Source organism: Barbus barbus (genome assembly GCF_936440315.1).
Source record: "Barbus barbus genome assembly, chromosome: 3".
Taxonomy (NCBI): Eukaryota; Metazoa; Chordata; class Actinopteri; order Cypriniformes; family Cyprinidae; genus Barbus; species Barbus barbus.
The window spans coordinates 38,936,809-38,957,031 of NC_136731.1; the positions used below are offsets into that span (position 1 = coordinate 38,936,809).

Consider the following 20,223-nt stretch of genomic DNA (forward strand, 5'->3'; position numbering starts at 1 on the left):
ATCCTCCTACTTTATGGGCTTGCTTGTAGCTGTCTCTGCATTTTAAACTGCGATCCGAGATTGTATTTTAACATCCAAAACATTACATACTTCACCTTTAAAGAGATCTTAAAGAGATTTGTCTTTCCTGTGGGGAACCATAAAGATGGAGAAGGATGAGCGGATTGAGATGCTGAATTTAGAGGTGTTTGCTGTTTGTTCTGGGTTCTGGAACTTTATAATAAGCTGTTAGTGTGCTGTGTCAAAATTGTGGCGTGAATAAGGGAGGTAGGGATTGATGGATGATCGTTTGGATGATTGATGTATACTGAGGAGAGAGGGGAGAGTGTTTTTTGTGTACCTGTGTGTGTGTGTGTGTGGTGCTCATAGCTATGACTAATGTCTTTGACAGTCACAGTCAGTGGCCCATAGCAAATACAATACATACTGCTTAAACCGAATTCATCTCAGTGTCATCCTGTTGAACTCTTTGTATATTAGCTGCTGTGACATTACTCTGTGTAACATTATTCAGGCACTACTGGGCAAAAAATATCAAATTAATCTTTTTTTTTTTCTTCTTTTTTTTGTTGTTGTATATCTCAATTTGTAAAATAAACTAAAGTTTGTTTGTTAAATGTGATTTTAATTGGATGATTATTTTTGCATATTGAATATCTGGCATGCCAAATTAAATTAAATTAAATTAAATTAAATTAAATTAAATTAAATTAAATTAAATTAAATTAAATTAAATTAAATTAAATTAAATTAAATTAAATTATAATTTCCTAAAAAACATTTTTTTATATATTTAGAGTATATGATTTAAAAATAAATAAATAAATAAATAAAAAGACGTAGTGTGATGGAAATGTCGACCAGAGTATAAAATAAAATGTAAATTATTATTTCCTTTTTCAACTTTTTTTCTTTTAAAATCGTAGATCTTTCATTTTACAGCCTTTTTTAAAGTCTTAAAATATCTTTAAAATATCGTAAATCTGTGTGTATTTTTGGCTCTAGCAATAACATGAGTTTGGGTGGGACTGTCTGTGTGCCTGACCAATGGCAAACAGAGGGAGTGTTTTGGAAACATGCACTGAAAAAAAAGAAATTGATTCATTGAATTTAAGGTAAAATAAATTTAAGGTAAGTGGTTGCGATCAATTTATTTTAGTTACATTTAAATAAACAAATGTAGCTGACTAACTTTCACTTTTTTATTATTATTATTATTTAAATGTAGCTGAAATAAATTGTTTGATTTAGTACCATTTTGTTCAGTGTAGTTGGGAAAAGTGAGTAGAAAGACTAAAGTAGTATTATTTTCTTGTAATACTCCAACATGACTTTTATTTATGAGTTTAGTTTCTGTATTACAATCTCCAGGGCTTCATTTGTGCCAGAACAAGACGGATCTGAATCCACCACCCTGAAATCTGATCTGGCACCTCATTTGGGGGATCCCCCTCCTCCCACACCAATGAAAGTTGTTTGTGCTGAACTGTAGCTTGCATATATTTCACGAAAAAGCGCGTATAATGATAATGTCAATAATTGTATTCCCTTTAATATAAAATAATAATAAAAGTAGTAAATTAGATATGCGTGTTATCCATGCCAGGTTTTGGAGGTGTTATTTCTATGGTAATCAGACAATGTGATTTCCTGGATTCTTTCCCCCCATTCTGTCTCTCATAGTTGAAGTGTACCTATGATGTAAATTACAGGCCTCTCTCATCTTTTTAAGTGGGAGAACTTGCACAATTGGTGGCTGACTAAATACTTTTTGCCCAACTGTATTTTACCAAAGGAATGCAAGTGGGCAGCACTGAAAGCACAAAAAAAAAGAAATAAAATTAAATAAAATAACCCATGTTATTTTGGAGTATATGTGCATACTATAAATGTAATTTATGCAAGCTGCTAATCACAAATGTTGGCCCACCAATGTGATTGCGCGAATGCTCCGTTACCTCTCCCTCCTCTAATCACTTGCCGGATTGGTCACCCCGCTTTGTCCCGGGCCCTCACAATTTATGAATTAATCACTGATCATCTCTACGTCTCTGACTCTCACAGGAAAGCAGTAAAGGCCACACTGGTTCTTCTGCCGCTGCTAGGCATCACATACATGCTGTTCTTTGTCAACCCAGGCGAGGATGAGATCTCACAGATTGTCTTCATCTACTTCAACTCTTTCCTAGAGTCCTTTCAGGTGAGCAAAAACAGTTTTGACCATGATTAATTGTGTTAAAGCAGACCAGAAACTAATATTTATGACTAATATTTAGAGGTGGAAATTCACTAAGAGTAAATTGCTGATAGAGTTGTTTATTTGCACATGCTGTCTTTTACAAAAAGTGCTGAAGTTTGTGAATAAGACGCATTGTATAATAAGCCTAATTTGCATAGAAAATAATGACAGTGACTGAATCTAAATAGGGTGCAGTGCTATTTAAGTGCATTTAATGCTTGCTTAAACTGGATTGCAGGTGCTTAGTGTATAAGATGCAGGTTTTGTGCTGAAACATCACATGCTAAAGTGGTGCAGCTGTTTAGTGTATTCACCCCAGATTCACTAAAGACTTTTGTTTTCACAAAAACAATCAGTTTGCACAACTAAATGCGCGTGTTTCGAGATTTAGTGTTCTAATTAATCTTACCCACATGTTCGGAAATCCTCGTTCGATTTCCTTGTGGTACATTTTTACAGTCCACCATGTCATCCGAAGCACACAAGGTCAACTCTGTCCCCTGATTTGCACCATTTGCTTCCTGGCGTGCCCCAGGGGTCTCTCACGCATGTCGAAGCCATGTTTTCCACAGATTCATCTGCTCCCACATCTGTCCTACTCCTCATGGGGATGACAGTTCATCTGTGGGGAAAACGTCTTGGGTTACGTATGTAACCCCAGTTCCTCGAAGGAACGAGACGCTGCGTCAGGAGACGCTTTGGGGAATGCCTACAGCGTAACCGGCTCTGAATACCAATGAAATCTGTCCAATGGAAGGGAGGGAAGTCATGGGCGAGGTGACGTAATGACCAGCTGGTATAAAAGCACGTGCGGTGAAACCGGCGTCAGCTTCTAGAATGAAGCAAGCGCTGGCAGGGATGCCGGAAGTGTGGCCTCGCGGCGCAGCGTCTCGTTCCTTCGAGGAACTGGGGTTACATACGTAACCTAAGACGTTCCTCTTCAGGAACTCGAGCTGCATCAGGAGATGCTTTGGGGAACGAGATACCCACGGCACCAGACTTCCAAGTCCCTGCCCTGTGTGTATCCAACGGAGCACAGCTAAGGCGAGGAACGGAAAACCTGGAGTGGCTCGTATGTCTAGGCCATAAAACCTGACAAGGTCAGGGGCGTAGACCATCCCGCAGCGTTGCAGATGTCCTGGATAGGGACATCTGCAAGAAAGGCCTTGGAGGCCGCCACACTCCTCATGGAATGAGCTCTGACTCCCATGGCGAGGGGAGGTCAGAAGACTCATAGGCCATCTGAGTGGCATCCACGAACTGACTGCCTCAGTGCACCACAGAGGAAACGTGTAACTAGGGGTTGTCTGCCCACTGTCAGTCCACCAGGAGGGGTGTGGTCAGCCGAGATTGCCACCACATAGACCTTCAAGGTGGAGTGGGCTAACCCTGTGGAGAGTCGCGCCTGCAGGAACTCCAGCACTGTACCTACCGGGCAGTTAACTGGGTCGAGCTGGCGATCTCCGCACCATGAAGTGAAGGGTCTCCACTTCAGGGCGTATGCTCAAGGTGACCCTCTAAGTTGAGGGGAAAAATGCCAGCTCTACCAACAGGAGAGCCGGGAGGAAGCAGCATGCTCATAGGCGACCCTCTAAAGTGAGGGGAGCAATGCTAGCTCTACCAAGGCAGAGCTCTGGAGAGCGGAGCACTTAACTCTCAGCATGAGAGGGAACTCAGACGCTCAGAAGGGAGCGGCATGCTCAAGGTGACCCTCAAAGTTGAGGGGAGCAATGCCAGCTCGACCAACCAGGAGAGCTCAGCCTCATAGCCCACGCAGGGATCTGGTGCACCAGCCTGTACAGGGGGCGCGAAACGCAGACCTCCTTGGTGGTTGCTATAAGAGACCACCGATGTGTTGTTGGTGCAAACTAATACATGGCAACCTCTTCGGTCTGGGAGAAGGTATTTCAGAGCCTGAAACACGGCCAGCATTTCGCTGACCAAGCGAGATGACCGGTGAAGGATGCGTCCGTCTCTAGCGTACGCGGCGACACGGAGCTCCCAACATCAGGCCCAGGGACAAGAACCAAGGTTGTCGCCACACGTCCAAGGCACGTAGACACACCGCCGCGTGACCTTGATCATGTAAAGCGGGTTCCCCCCTCGGGGAGAACCCCTTGGTCTTGCGCCACCACTGTACCAATGCTGTACCAATTACAGCAGGCCAATAGGTATCACCTTGGACGCAGCTGCCAGCAGTATCTGAAACTGCTTGACAGTGAGTGACTGGCCTTCTTTCACCCTCCTGACTCTCGTGAGGATTGACTCGATCCGAGCAGGAGACATATGTGCCTGCACTGTGGTCGAATCCCAACCACCCCCAGATAAGTGGTTCTCTTTAATGGAGAAAGCACACTTTTCTTGGGGTTCAGTCTTAACCCCAACACTTTTAAGCGAGCGAGAACAACATCTCAATGTTGAGCCGCCCTCCGCTCTGATTGAGCGAGAATCAACCAATAGTCGATGTAATTGAGTATGCGGACGCCCCGTAGCCTCAGCGGAGCTAATGCGGCGCCCACACACTCGTAAAAGTGTGGGGTGAGAGTGCTAGGCCGAAGGGAAGTACCCGATATTGGTAAGCTTTGCCCCCGAAAGCAAACCTCAGGAACTTCCTGTGAGTGGGAAGGATGGAGACTTGGAAGTATGCATCCTTTAGATCTACGTGTCAAACCAGTCCTCGGACTTGATCTGAGATACTTACCTGAGCATCTTGAACTTCAGTCTAGCAGACTGAGCGGTTCAAATGATGCAGATCTAAGAAGGGACGCAATCCTCCATCCTCCTTGGAACTATGAAGTACTGGCTGTAGAACCCGGACTCTCTTCGTAAGGAGGACCCACCTTGATGGCTTCCTTCCTTAAGAGAGTATCTACCTCTTGTTCCATTACCAGAGCCTGCTCGGGGCCCACGAACATGGAATTCACCCCGTTGAATTGAGGCGAACGAGAATCGAACTGGATTCTGTAGCCTCTCTCTACAGTGCGCAGGACCCATCGAGACACATTTGGCAATAGTTTCCACACTGTGAAATAGTCTACTAAGGGAACCAGTCGGTGCCCTGAAGCGGCGCACCGGCAGGGAACGACCGAACTAGCTGCTCTAGAGACCCCCGAAGGGGTGGCGAGCATCTCAGCTCCACTACGGTACTGGGCGGAAGAGACTGAGATGCTCGCTGGAGACCGCTGCGCCCTGAAGCACCATAGGTGGCAGGGTTGGCAGAACAATCTCCCGAGGGCACTGGGGGAAGACGAGCACCGTACGCTGTGGTCCTTGACCGCGCACTCTTCTTACCGCCCCGACCTGCTCCAGCAGGGGCGAGCTTGCCTATACGAGGAGCCAGCACGCGGCAGGGGCTGCTCTCGCCCAGCAGCCCCGTGAGCTAGAGAGCGGCGATGGAGAAACCCCCACCCTCATCCAACTCCTTGAGCAGGTCAGCCTGGCATGCCCGCAACACCACCATGGCGTGCAGACATAAGCCAGCCCGACCTGCTGCCGCGTACCCCTTGCCTTCAGAGACGACGCAGCGTCAGGGGACAGATAGCTCGCAAGCGTCTGTTCCACACGCGGCATCGCTCTGTGACTGCGCTCACTCGTCCCCATCACATTACCGTAGTAATCAAAAGAGGGGACGAAGAGGCGGCCCGAATTGTTTTCCCTACGACCTCGACACCTCAGTGTGGAGGTAGGGGGAAAAAAAGACAGGCTCGGATGTGGAGGCGAGTCTGAAACCGCAGAAAACGCAGAACACCCTCTCTGCGGTTCAACAAGCCACTCCACAAGCTCCTCATATTGGGTTAACAGAGTGGGTGCAACATGCTCGACGCTTCCCATGTCAACCTCCTCGGAGGAAGACACGAGAAACGCCGACGCCACTGCCCGAGGGGAAGTAAGCACGAGGCGGGCTTCCGAACTCGAGGAGCGGTCATGGGATCTGACAGGTGAGGATGGAGATAGAGACTCGCTCGTCTCCGATCCCTCCATCAGATCCCGCCGCGAACCCCACGAGCACCGCCTCCGCTCCGCCTCAGTGGAAGCGGGCAGCGCGGGATCGCCAACACACACAAGCTGTGTGTATCCCCCGCATACACAAAAAAAACATCTGCAGGGAGGAACACACAGCTCGTATTGCGCTTCTCCCATATTCCAAGCCTTAAACTGGCTCTTCTTAGCCATAGCTAAAGACAGACAACAGTAAATAAGACTAACAGAAACACAGAGCACTTGCTGAATGACAGAAAGCTGACGCCGGTTTCACAGCACGTGCTTTTATACCAGCTGGTCATTACGTCACCTCGCCCGTGACGTCCCTCCCATCCATTGGACAGATTTCATTGGTATTCAGAGCCGGTTACGCTGTAGGTGTTCTCCAAAGCGTCTCCTGATGCAGCTCGAGTTCCTGAAGAGGAACTGAACTTCCGGGTGGTCATGCTAGTAAAACATGTTAAATGGTTTAATGCAAACTGCTTGTTTTGGTTAATTTTGGCACAGGCTGGATCAGATAGATGAAAGAATGTAAAATCATTGATAAAAATAAAAAAACAGTTAAAAAAAAAAAGATTTGATAATAGATAATCCAAAACAATACTGTATAACATGTGACAACTGCAATATTGCCCATATTGGTTCTACCTCTGTCTATTCCACATTTAAGATCCTTGCACACTTATACGAAATTTTCGTATGCGTTTTTCGTACTTTTTGTATTTGTCATCTTTTCATATCAAAACGCTTGCTACGGATGTGAAAACGCAGAAAATCGAACCTGGTCCAATTTTTTTATGGCGGACGAACATTTCAGAGGCAGTGTGTAAACATGATTAGAACAACGTGAGGTCATATTTAATTTAATTTAGCTTTAAAAAAAAATATTTTTCATGGGTGGAAAAAAAAACTGAAACTGAAAAAAATGCTTCTACTGTGGGCATTAACAGAGGTTTACCAGTTCCTCTGCAAAATACCATGCCAGAAAAAAAGAGGATGTTATGTAACCATAATGACAGTAAAACCATTTATTGGTTTATACAAATTCCTTTATTAGGAATAGTCTAGGGGGTCAAGATTATCAGATCTCAGATCTATAGTCTATGCATTTCATATCAGTTAGGGAAATGTCGATGATTGTTTCTCCTCTTTACAAAAGCATATACAGTACACTTTCTTTTTTTTTTTTTTTTTTGATAGGATATGTATTATAGAATTTTTTTTTTCCTTGATGATGTAATTGGCACAGATTTCCCTTTTGAAGGTTACACAGAAATTAGACTTTTGCTTTCAGAGCCTGCTATTTGGCACACTCATGTTTTATTATTGTAACCCAGACACACTAAGTATTAAAATGATTTGATAGTGATTCATTTATGATTGACAGTTAATAATTGTAACAGGGTTGAAATTATTTCCATTTGTTCCATTTGTCACAGTGAATATTCCATTTCACTTGAAAATACCTCAGATAAATGGGTTGTGAACCCTGTTTTATGCTGACTTTACAAAAGGGAAATTTGTTTGTTATTTAGATTTTTTTTTCTTGTAATTGTAAATGTCTCTCATTCTCTTTTTGTCTTTACAGGGCTTTTTTGTGTCAGTGTTCTACTGCTTTTTGAACAGTGAGGTAAGAAAGCTCTTTTCCTAATGTTCTTCTTCTTTTTACCCAAAAATGCCCTCTGTTTTTGACTCTTAGGGGCACCGCTCTACTAAAGTAATGGGTCTGTTCTTTGAAGTGCAATGCAAACAGTCTTAGTAATTTGGGCAATTCAGATTTCTTCAGCCATGGCTGTCCAATGAGACCCGGCCAAAAAAAGAATTACATCGAGACCCTCCTGACTCACCATTAACCCAAAACCACCTTTTTGGCAGTCGATAACTATAAAAACTGACTCCGCTCATAAAATATTCATTCCTGCGAAGTCTAAATCTGGCTTGTATTACATGCCCTTTGAAAAGGACAGTAAACCTTTGGGAACTTCCAGCCAAAATGTTCCTCTTTAGCGCCGTGCCCAAATCGCAAACGCAAGCACATCTTAAGCACACGCTTACAGGTGCTATAAAAGGATCTGTCTGGGCTGATTTGTTTGTCATTTTAGCCAATGAACATGTTCAAGGCAAGCAGAAAGTCTGGGGCTTGATCTGAGGTCACCCTGAATCACAGATAGATATCAGAATACACGAGCAAAGCAGAACGTACAGTGTTCCTTAAAGTCAAAGTGATAACATTGATCTGTTCCCGGTACATATGAAAGGCACACCGCAATGTCAGACACAAGACCTCCAAAAAATACCAATGTCATCGCGTTGTGATACTTCAGAAGGTGCTTTTGGCTGGCTACCCAAATATGTTCAGAACTAAAAAGCCTGTGGTACTAAATTACAGCTGCAATAACAATGATCTGACATGGAAGTACAGTAAAGCACTTTCTTTCAGCCAGATGGTCACTTTCTCTCAATGTGTTGCATCATAGTTTTTTGAATTTGAGTTGCTTTAGGAGAGAAATGGACCAAAATTTAAGTCTTTATTCACAGAAAATATTGACATTTTATTCACGATTTTAACCTGTCAAGTCATAATACACATGAGAATCAGTGAAGTTTGAGCGTAGCTATAATAACTGACAGCTAAACAGCATTTACTTAACCAGGTCTACTTCTTTTAAAACATGGTTACTCTATTTATGTCCGTCAAACTAAATGTCTTTATGAGTTTGCTTTTTCACTGATGTACCATGATTTTTGAATAAATATCTTAAAATGCAGTTCATCTTTGCACAAAAAAAACAAAAAACAGAAAGCGTTAGCATTTGTATCCTTTGTTATGTTGAAACACTAAGTATGACTTTAGAAGACAAAAAATAGAGTCTGCATTTTCAGTATTAGTGGCTGGTTTCAGGAACAAACAAACAAACAAAACTCCATTCACTAACCTCTCGTATCTTAATTACATTCCATAACAAGACCATCATGATGCTTCATATGTCAAGTTTGACAGACAAACCAGTGCAGTTTATTTTAAGGTCAGGTTTTAAAGCTAAATTAGAAGGAATGGTTGAAAAGAGTATGGAAATTGTGATATTTAATATGTACATTTTTAAGATTATAAATAGATGGCAAACAGCCATGAAATAATCTCGGTCTATACTGCCGCAGTTACAGTTGTGTACTTAAGCGCCGTTTGACTGTCATGCTTGTGTGAGCTGACAAAAAAAAGTGAATGTCGGGGATTATTTTCAGCAAATACTCTGAAAGCTGTATTTCAAACATTGCTTTAAGTGTCAGCAGTCACTGACCCAAGGGGTTTTACGCTTTTAAAGAAATACAGAAAAAGAGCAAAGTCCGAAATTTCTTCTCTAGATTGATTTTTCATCGCCCGGCATGAGTTTGACCTCCCAGACTCATCTTCTGAAACCCCCACTTGACACCCACCACCAAGGTTAATTACATACAGCACTAGAGCCCCGCTGTTCACTTCTGATCTACTGTGGAGACTAAACTTTGACCCTCATGGGCATAGGCAACTGTTCATACTGTGCCATAGGCTGCCAGCAACTGTTTCATGTCTGGTCAAAGTGTGGCCACTCAGAGTATATATATATATACACAATGCTGCTGGAACGTTTGTGAACCCTTTAGAATTTTCTATATTTATGCATAAATATGACCCAAAACATTTTCACACATGTCCTAAAAGTAGACAAAGGGAACCCAATCAAGCAACAGACATAAATATTTTCTTTGTCATTTATTTATTGAGGAAAATTATCCAATATTGCATATATGTGAGTGGCAAAAGTATTTGAATCTCTTGGATTAGCAGTTCATTTAAAGGTGAAATTAGAGTCCATCTGTACAGAGGTGTTTTCAGTCAGTGCAATGACTATCAAATGTCAGTACGTGACCTGTTTTATTCAAAGAACAGGGATCTACCAAAGTCTGATCATGTTTGTGGAAGTGAATCATGTCACAAACAAAAGAGATTACTGAGGACCTCGGAAAAGAGTTGATGTTGCTCATCAGGTTAGAAAAGGTTACAAAACCAACTCTAAAGAGTTTGGACTCCACAAATCCACAGTCAGACAGATTGTGTACAAATTGAGGAAATTCAAGACCACTGTTACCTTCCTGAGAAGTGGTCGACCAACAAAGATCACTCAAAGCAGAACGTGTTATAGTCTGCAGGGTTGCAAAAGTTCCCAGGGTAACTTCTACGCAACTAAAGGCCTTTCTCATTGGCTAATGTTAATGTTAATGTTCATGAGCCCATCATGGCAGAGTTGCAAGAAAAAAGCCACTGTTCTTCAAAAAGAAAATTGCTTGCTAAAGATCATGTGGACAAGCAAGAGGACTATTGGAGAAAAGTTTAATGGATGGATGAAACCAAAATAGAACTTATTGGTTTAAACGAGAATCTATTATGTTTGGAGAAAAGAACACACTGTATTCCAGCTTAAGAATCTCATCCCTTCTGTGAAACACAGTGGTGATAGTATCATGGCTTGGGCCTGTTTTGCTGCATCTTGGCCAGGACAGCCTGCCATCATTGATAGAACAATGAATTCTGAATTATTCCAGCAAATTCTAAAGGAAAACACCAGAACATCTGTTTAAGAACAGTCTCAAGAGAACGTGGGTCATGCAGCTAGACAACAACCCCAAGCACACAAGTCATTCTACTAAAGAATGGTTAAAGAAGAACAAAGTTAATGTTTTGGAATGGCTAAGTTTGAGTCCAAACCTTAATCCAATTAAAATGTTGTGGAAGGACCTAAGCAAGCAGTTCATTGGAGGAAACCCACCAACATCACAGAATTTAAGTGGTTCTGCACTAAGGAATGGGATAAAACTCCTACATGTTATTCTACAGGACTGATCAACATTTACAAGAAACTTTACCTTCAGTTACTGCAGCAAAAGGAGGTCACACCAGATACTGAAAGCAAATATTCACATAGGTAATTTTGCAACACACAGATATGTAACACTGGATCATTTTTCTCAATAAATAAATGACAAATAAAATATTTTTCCCTCACTTGTTTGATTTGGTTCTCTTTGTCTACTTTCGGGACTTATATGAAAATCTGATGATGTTTTGGGTCATATTTATTCATAAATATAGAAAATTCTAAAGGGTTCACAAACTTTCAAGCAGCATGGCAAGTAAAACATATGAGGAAAACATAGTGACAAAAATGTGTTATTTTGTTTACCTACAATAATTATGCAATTTAATTATCAAAGAAGTTGCATTCAGTGTGTGAGTGCCTTTTTGTTTTATATATATATTATATGTTTCAGTTTCAGTTTCAAATTTATTTCAGGAATATATGGCCTCTCGAACCCATAGTTCCACAAAATCATAATGACATGGCAGATTGTCTTTTCTTCATTACATGATATATATATATATACAGTATATATATATATATATATATATATACAATGCCACTCTCCATACATACCCTGAATCATATTATATAGAATATATATAGACATATGATAATTTTGTATTGTTTTTTAAATTATTTTTAAATTATTTTTTATTTTTTACATTTTTATTATTTTTCTTTCTTTCTTTATTTTTTATTAAACTTTATTGGATGATCATTTAAAAAAATTCTAAATAGAACCATTTTTACTAGTGGTATTATATTTTATTATATTATACACACACACACACACACACACACACACATTTACATATGCAACACATATACTGTAATATATAATGTATGTGTATGTGCTTGTATACACTGTATTATGTATATAAGTCTATATAATTCTGATCAATATGGCATCATTCAGCTCCTGAGCTTAAATCACAGTGATTTGAATTCTAAACATGTTTGGAAATTTTAAATGTTTTTCTGATTGTGAAGTGTTTACTGGTTTAAATTTCAGCAGCAGCATTGTTGACAAGCTTTGGTGACTTCGAATCAAAAACCTAATCTGGTGAGAGAGCAACAGGCGTGGAAGTCATACACTGTCTATAGCGCACTGGAGCGCTGACAAATATGTGTCTGTTGACTGCTTCAAAGACAGGCCGCCCTACAAAGTGTATTGAATGAGTTGGAGACAGAGAGGAGGTTTAAATGTTTACACCGACATTCATCTGATTGATTTGCAGAGAGTGAGGCCTTTTACAGTCTTTCTAAGAGCCAACACATTGATTCAGTGAAACGGCCCCCTCCGAATTACTGTCTAAAGCGGTCCAGGTTTTTTTCATATGACCACAGGCGTATTTCCTCTGTATTTAAACTGTATTTGGCATTTTAGTTGTCAAAGGACTGTAACAATTTCAACCTTTGCTGACAGCATAGATTAAGGAAATGCCATAAATTTAGCTGCTTAGGAGAGAAGTCCCTGGTTGCTGTGATAGAATGCTGAGTATGAAAACAATGTAGCTTTTCGTTGGTGGCATATATCACACTGGTTTGATTTAAATGTTAATCATCCGGATGTTCAGATCTTTTTTTTTTTGCTGGGAGCAGAGGTTTACTGCTGACCTTTGACCAGTCCTGCCACTCTAAATCCAGATCTGATCCATTAGCAAAGCAACCAAACTGCTCTCAGATCAGTGTAAAATATATACAAGCTGCATGAAATTGGTTTCATCTTCATATATGTAGAATATAAACCCTCTCTCTTCAGATGGTATATGCAGTATAGATAACATTGAAAATTAAACGGCTTTTCTCTGACGTTTATGCTCCTCATACACACTCACAGTCTTTGACACATGTGCCCACACGGATATGCATTTCTTTCCTCTTTCCCTGTCACACATACACGTCCGCCCACATAAACACATGCTCACCTGCTCTCACTCTTTCTCTCTCAAGGCAGAATATTATTAATCATGATTATATTACTCTTCGCTATGAAAATGATGCTACGTGTGGGATTGTTATGTGCATGATGTGTGATGTTTTTCTTTTTGATCTTGATTTTTCTTGCCAAAATTTTAACTAACGTATATTTCATTTTTTAGAAACAATTTTTAAAAATAAATATATATATTTCTGAAATACATTTATATTTTTTATTTAATATTTTTGAACAAAGATAACAAGTCACTACATTTTTCAATAATTTATTAGAAGTTTGGATGTGTTTATTACATTTAAACAGGAAGATATGAGAACCCAGAGCTGTAAATATATATATATATATATATATATTGCCTACTATACCTGATAAGGTTAATGTAGTGCAAACTCTAGGACCAGTAGCATGACAGGTGACATGTTTGACAGAAAACACATGCTGTGCTCTGTTGGCATGTTTGACAGATGACTGACAGAACTATACATTAGTGTAATTAATGAATGATGTCTAATGACTGTAAAGTCACTTTTAAAGCCATGGTTTGTTTAAACCACAATTTGTCTGTCTGCTTTTATGTCATTTGTCTTTAATTTCCACCTTATTTGACTTGGTATTCAGAGCTTCAATAAAACGGCAATACTCATTTAAATTTTTATACCTGTTGTACTAATAAAACTACACATATATAAAGCAACATGAACAAATATAGATATACACTACTAATATATATATATATATATTTTAGTACTAATAATATAGTATTAGTACTAATAAGGGCGGTGTATGTATGTATATATATATATATATATATATATATATATATATATATATAAATTTTAAATTCTTATTATCCAATAAAAGGTTAGATTTTTGTGATTTTTTTTTTTATTAAAAGATCAAAAGGATTAACAATGCAGATTAATTTTCACAGCCTTCTTAGATCATATTTACCAAGGGTGCCGATATTTTTGGCCATGACTGTGTATATATATATATATATATATATATATATATATATATATCAGTGGTGTGCGGTGGTGTTCTGAACAGTGAAAGTGAAAAGAGGAGGCAAAGTCCTCAATTTTTTAATTTTTTTTATTTTATGTAGTAATAACTGAAACAGTATATTTCATTTGTAAACTTATGTTCAGTTATTCTTTTTAATTGTTGGCGCGTGGCGCCTCGCTGACAGATAGTTGTTGAGCTGCAGGCTGGGCGACCCCAACAAGTTCGCTATATTCTATAGCCTTCGTGTTGAGCTGGTATCCTCCTGTGTTCTCACCTTAAACGGGTAGAGGCACTGAGAGGCCCCGGGTAGAGTCGGCTTGCTTAAACTGCTCCAGAGTGTCCGTACTGTAGACCCTGTCAAGCTCATCCATCACCTGCGGCGGGCCCTCACTAGATGAATCCATGAGAGCTAGTAGAGGGCTGGGTCCCATATGTTGAGACCTGAGTGGATCCCATAAGTTCCACGGTATAGCTCAGAGCCCGTGTTTCTCTCAATAGGGTTACAATCACCTCTAAATCTTCCATTTGCACCTAAACAGTTATCCATATGTGTAAGTGCCAATTGAAAACCTCCTTCGTGAAGGATGAGGCTTCCACAACGTTACGGTTCCATGTGGAGCGGGTACGTTTTCTCAGTGTTATCCAATCTCAATGAGTGGGTAGTGCTATGACAACAGTGACTAGCCTTCTTGTTGTGAGCACTGGCCTACACCAAAAAGGGGTGCAGAAGGCTCGCACAAGACACTGGAAGGGGCAGCATCTGTGGTGCTTTGGTAGGGATCCCAATTCGTCAGTTACTGGCATGACGCTAAGTGACCGACTGAAAGGGAATTACGTATGTAATTAATTGATTAATTGCTAATTATGTATGTAATTAATCGATTAATCACGATTAATCGTTTGACTATACTAATATATATAAATGAGCAGTATTTATCTGTCACATACACACACACGCAAAAACATTTTTAAAAATGTGTGTGTGTGTGTGCATATATATTAGTGCTGTCAAATGATTAATCGCATCCAAAATAAAAGTTTCTGTTTACATAATATATGAGTGTGTACTGTGTATGTTTATTATGTATATATAAATACAAAAACATGCATGTACTATATATTTAAGAAACATATGTTGTTTATATATTAAATATATTATATATAGTATAAAATAAATAATAATATAATATAATAATATAAATATTTAAATGTATATACATGTATATACATATGTTGTAAATATTTTAAAAAAATATATACTGTATTTGTGTGTTTTTTTATACATAATTAAAAAAAACACAGTACACATACATATATTATGTAAACAAAAACTTGTATTTTGGATGCGATTAATCGCAATTAATCATTTGACAGCACTAATATATATATATATATATATATATATATTAGGGCCGGGACTTTAACGCGTTAATTTAGATTAATTAATTACACAAAAATAATGCGTAAAAATTTTTTTACACATTTTAATCGCACTTATTTTTGCACCGCGGAACGTTTCTCACTGGATGAGTTTCGGCGGACCGATTATACTGGAGCACCAACTAGCGCAAAGAACGGACTTGCGTTCTCGTGGAGACCGGTCTTGCCCATAGACATAAAGAGATTCTCTATTATGTCTATGGTCTTGCCAAGCTTCCTTGGAAGAACGAACTCGGAAGGACGCGAGAACACAGAACGCACACTTATGAGAATTGAGATGTACTGCATTCCTGCTTAACTGACCGCATAGTTTCAGCATAAATGAACAATAAATATTACAAAATGTCATAACTTATTAAAACATTTCATACTATTATAGATATTACTTTCATATAATTGTATTGTTTTATTTTACAGCGTTATATGTTTTACTGTTAAGATTCATTTTAATATGCCAATAAAAATGCAGACTTTCTCCGGGTCTTATAACTTTATTGAAATTAACCAAAACAAAACGATAAATGTTTACTTTCAACTTGAAGAGCCGTTAAGTATTTGTGAGAGCAACTTTAAAGCTTACAGGCTTCCGTACACCGGCCACCCACAGCGTTTTCTGGGATTTCTAACGGCTCGATTCTCTCAAGTCTGCACTCGATGCATCCTCAGTTTCAAGAACATATCCGGGCACTTTCATGCATCCTCTGTACTTGCGTTCTTGAGAATTGGAACTGAACTTCGACGGTTAATGATGACGTAGAACGAGAACACAAGGACGCAAGATCGCTGAAGAACGCATATTGAGAAACAGCCAAAAACAAACCACAGTGAACATGGACAAAGAACCTGATGAGACCGCTTTGGTTGGCCCTGTGGATGGGAAATTTAAAAATCCATATAAAAAAAAAAAACTTACTTCTCACTGTTCTCAGGTCAAATATTTATATGCGATTAAAATGCGATTAATTTCGATTAATTAATTACAAAGCCTCTAATTAATTAGATTAATTTTTTTAATCGAGTCCCGGCCCTAATATATATATATATATATATATATATATATATATATATATATATATATATATATATATATATATATATACACACACGCACACACACATTTTTTAAAATGTTTGTGTGTGTGTGTATGTGACTACTGCTCATTTGATAAATATCTAATTTAAATTACATTTCCCCTCATAAGCTACATTTTCTTAAAAACTTGTAGTGACACTAACTTGTGCAGTCGAGTTACATTAAATTCTTAATATCATTGGTAACGTCTCTTTCTATGTCCATAGGTACGCTCAGCCGTTCGTAAGCGGTGGCACCGCTGGCAGGACAAGCACTCCATTCGGGCACGGGTGGCACGGGCCATGTCTATACCCACCTCTCCAACACGGGTCAGTTTCCACAGCATCAAGCAGTCATCGGCTGTCTGACCAGAGCAGAAGTGAAGCATCTGTCCCCGTTTCTTCAGCTCCCGCTCTTTCCATCCTCTGCTAATCATCCACGTCCTCTGCAAAACCCAGGGATAACAGCTATGGGCCAAACAGGGTATGATCCTCTGCTGAAACATAGATGAAGGGTGGAAATGTACAGAGATAATGAGGTCCATCTGCCAAACACAGAGGAAAAAACTGCTTCAGAAACAGATTAGAGCATCAGTGGTCTCAGACAGCAATGGGAGACTGTGGGAGGAACCTGACACACACAAAAAAGGTTGCTAAATACTGGCAGAGTGTATTTATTCAATAGACAGAGTTATATGTTGCATCCTGTTCTCGAGTCTTCTCTCATTGGAGAGCTCAGATTATTCCTAACTATCAGAGTAAGATACTATGGAATATACACTACATGGCCAAAAGTATTGCGATTGTTACCTATACATGTGTCTGCATGGGATCAAATCCATATTCCAACATCTACTGCAGTGGTCTCAAACTCAATTCCTGGAGGGCCACAGCTCTGCAGAGTTTAGTTCCAACCAGCTCCAATCACACCTGCTTAGAAGTTTCTAGTGATCCTGAAGAACTTGATTGTGTTTGATTAGGGTTGGAGCTAAACTATGCAGAGCTATGGCACTCCAGGAATTGAGTTTGAGACCAATGATCTACTGGAAACCTTCCCAGAAGAGTGGAAGCTGTTAGAGAGGATAAACTCCTTATTAATGCCAATAGTTTTGGAATTAATTGCTCAGAACATTTTTGTGTGTCCCCAAACTTTTGGCCATATAGTGCAATAGTTTTAGGAGTTTTGAAACAAAATGACATAATCAAAGAAAAAAAATAGCAGTTTTCAAATTGGAAAACAAACAGTATCTTTGACACATCTTAATGTGAACTTTCATTATTGTTATTGAATCTTTTGACTGGATATATTGGGGACAAATTTGTGGCGTTTTCTCCGAGATGTTCAGATTGTGACCCTTATATTTTTTTCTTATTCTTTACTCGCTGGTCTTCATTGCCCACGTTGTTGCAGTAATAATTTCTGTGAGCAAACTCATTCAATATGGACACTTTTCGCTTTGATATGATGAGTACATCTGTTGCTGTATATATCAAGCAGTACAAAAATTGTAAACAGTTTTTACAAAGATGAAAGGTACGTGTTAATGCTCTCTAAGCTTGTTTGCATCCTGGGACTCAAGGATATATCTAAACCCCCGGGGAAAAAGAGGAAGGAAGCTCACAGGAAAGGGAACAACATCATGAAAGACTCTCCTGCCTGCTAAGGTAGAAGACGGTACACTCCGATGCTAAACACATAACACAATCTTTTAAATAAGGGGTTTATCACAGAAGAAAGAAAGGATTTTGATTTTATCCTGCATTTGGAGTCTCAGCCAAGCGGGCGATTGAATGTATTTCAATTAACCACTCCAGCTCTCCTTTTCATATAAATTCCCAGTTATCAAGCGGTTTTACGAGATGATCATAGTACAAAATACTTGAGAAGTTGGATTCTGGAGACTCTTTCAAAAAAAGACTAATTCTAATCACACGTGACTGGAAGTTGTTGGTGGTTTTGTCGCCCAAGAGCCTTATACGGATAGTTCACCCAAAATGACAATTCTGTCATCGTTTACTCCGCCTCGTTGTTATCTAAAACCGTTTGACTGTATTTCTTCCAGCAAACACAAAAGGAGAGATTTTGAAGAATGTACACCACCTTTCAAAAGTTGGTCAAAAGGGGTCAGTACGATTAAATTTTTTTTATTTTTACTGCATAAAAACCATACTTGCAATGAATGCAATGAATTCAGTTGAACTGAATCAATTTGATTCGTGAACAAGTCTTTCATTCAAAGACTGGTTTTGTGAACTTGGTCAGCTGATTCAATTAAAAGATTTGACTCAAAAAGGATCTGTTCACAAATGTTCTGATCTGTTCACAATTTGTGTTTCGTGGTAGAAAGAAATGAGTTCAGAACATCATGAGGGTGAGCAAATGATGTCAGTTTTCATTTTGGGTGAACCATCCTATTTTAAAATGTCAGTTATTTATATGAAACAAGGTACATTTCAATACTTACATTGCTACTGGTGTGGGCAGAAATTTATGGACAGCAGGGAAGTCACTGTGTCATTTGTGGACCATATATATATTCCATATATATATATATATTTTTTTTTTTTTCTCTGCACAGCTGTTCTGTGCGGAAGTAAATTTGAAAAAATAGATGAATAGTGAACTTTTGTCTTTTCTAGGACCAGCTTCTTCAATTCAAATCCCAAAAGAATCAGGCCAGAAGAATCACCTCAGCAAAATCTGCTCCTATATCATTAGCCTCAAGAGACTCTAATGATCTGTATGCCTCACGTAGGGTCATTTAACGTCCATTCATGTGTTATATAACCCTCGCCAAGCTGAGCCGCCAATGACTGTGTCCTGTGACCGCTCACTGCTGACTCAGCACACTGAAGCAGATTTAGCTTTTGTGCTCATACATCCAATCAATCACATCTGATAGGGGGTGCAAGGTTGTTTAAAAAAAAACTGACTCAGGACCTTCATCTATGCCTCTGTGCTCTTCTGACCTTCCTGAAGTATTTGTGCGAGAATCATTTGTAAAGGCGTCAGCAGATTCAACATTCAGTCATGCTTGTTGTGTACGTGTCCAGTAGCACCATATATACAAGTTAGACATCTAGTTGTGTACATATAGGATGACTAGCATTGTGAAGTTTGCTAACTACCATATAGCAGTGTGTGTACCTGACAAACTGAGGACCAAGCTTGTGTCACTGCTGCTAGTAAACTGAAAGGTTCGTTTTAGTGTCGCTACTAAGTTTAATACTAAGGCTTTGTTCATTTTTTAAAATCTATATTTAGGCTGTGCAGTCATTTTGCAGTGAAATCTGATTTGTTTGTTCTGACAATGTAGTAAATATCCAGATGCCAGCAACTGAGAGTTGTTAGTGGAGAGAAAGGGCGGAAGGAAGAAATTTAGCCTTTGCTCATGTCTGTCATGACATCTTGGCACTGTTCTGAACTCACCACCTTTTTGTTCACTGTTCTCTAAATGAGGAAAAAGTGAGAGAGTATATTCTGACACAGTTCCAGACAATACTGAGCACTTTGTATATTATTATTCAAAAGTGTGTGGTCAGTAAGATATTATTTTAATGAACACTGTATTCAGAAAGGATGCATTAAAGCGATATTTTTAAATGACATTTCACATAGTTAATAAAAAATGCTGTTCTTTTGAACTT

At 39.3% G+C, this 20,223-nt stretch overlaps 1 protein-coding gene across 2 annotated transcripts in view; it reads left to right on the plus strand.

Moving 5' to 3' along the window:
- Window positions 1-17,779, plus strand: part of crhr1 (corticotropin releasing hormone receptor 1) — a gene marked incomplete at its 5' end in the record, with an annotated part of 127,732 nt that extends 109,953 nt beyond the window's left edge. For both annotated transcript variants that reach the window (XM_079379718.1, XM_079379719.1), the window contains 3 exons: window positions 2,065-2,200; window positions 7,809-7,850; window positions 16,804-17,779. In XM_079379718.1, the coding sequence (XP_079235844.1) occupies window positions 2,065-2,200; window positions 7,809-7,850; window positions 16,804-16,944 (319 nt within the window). In that variant the 3' untranslated portion in view covers window positions 16,945-17,779. The remainder of the gene's footprint in view (window positions 1-2,064; window positions 2,201-7,808; window positions 7,851-16,803) is intronic.
- Window positions 17,780-20,223: the final 2,444 nt, after the last annotated feature.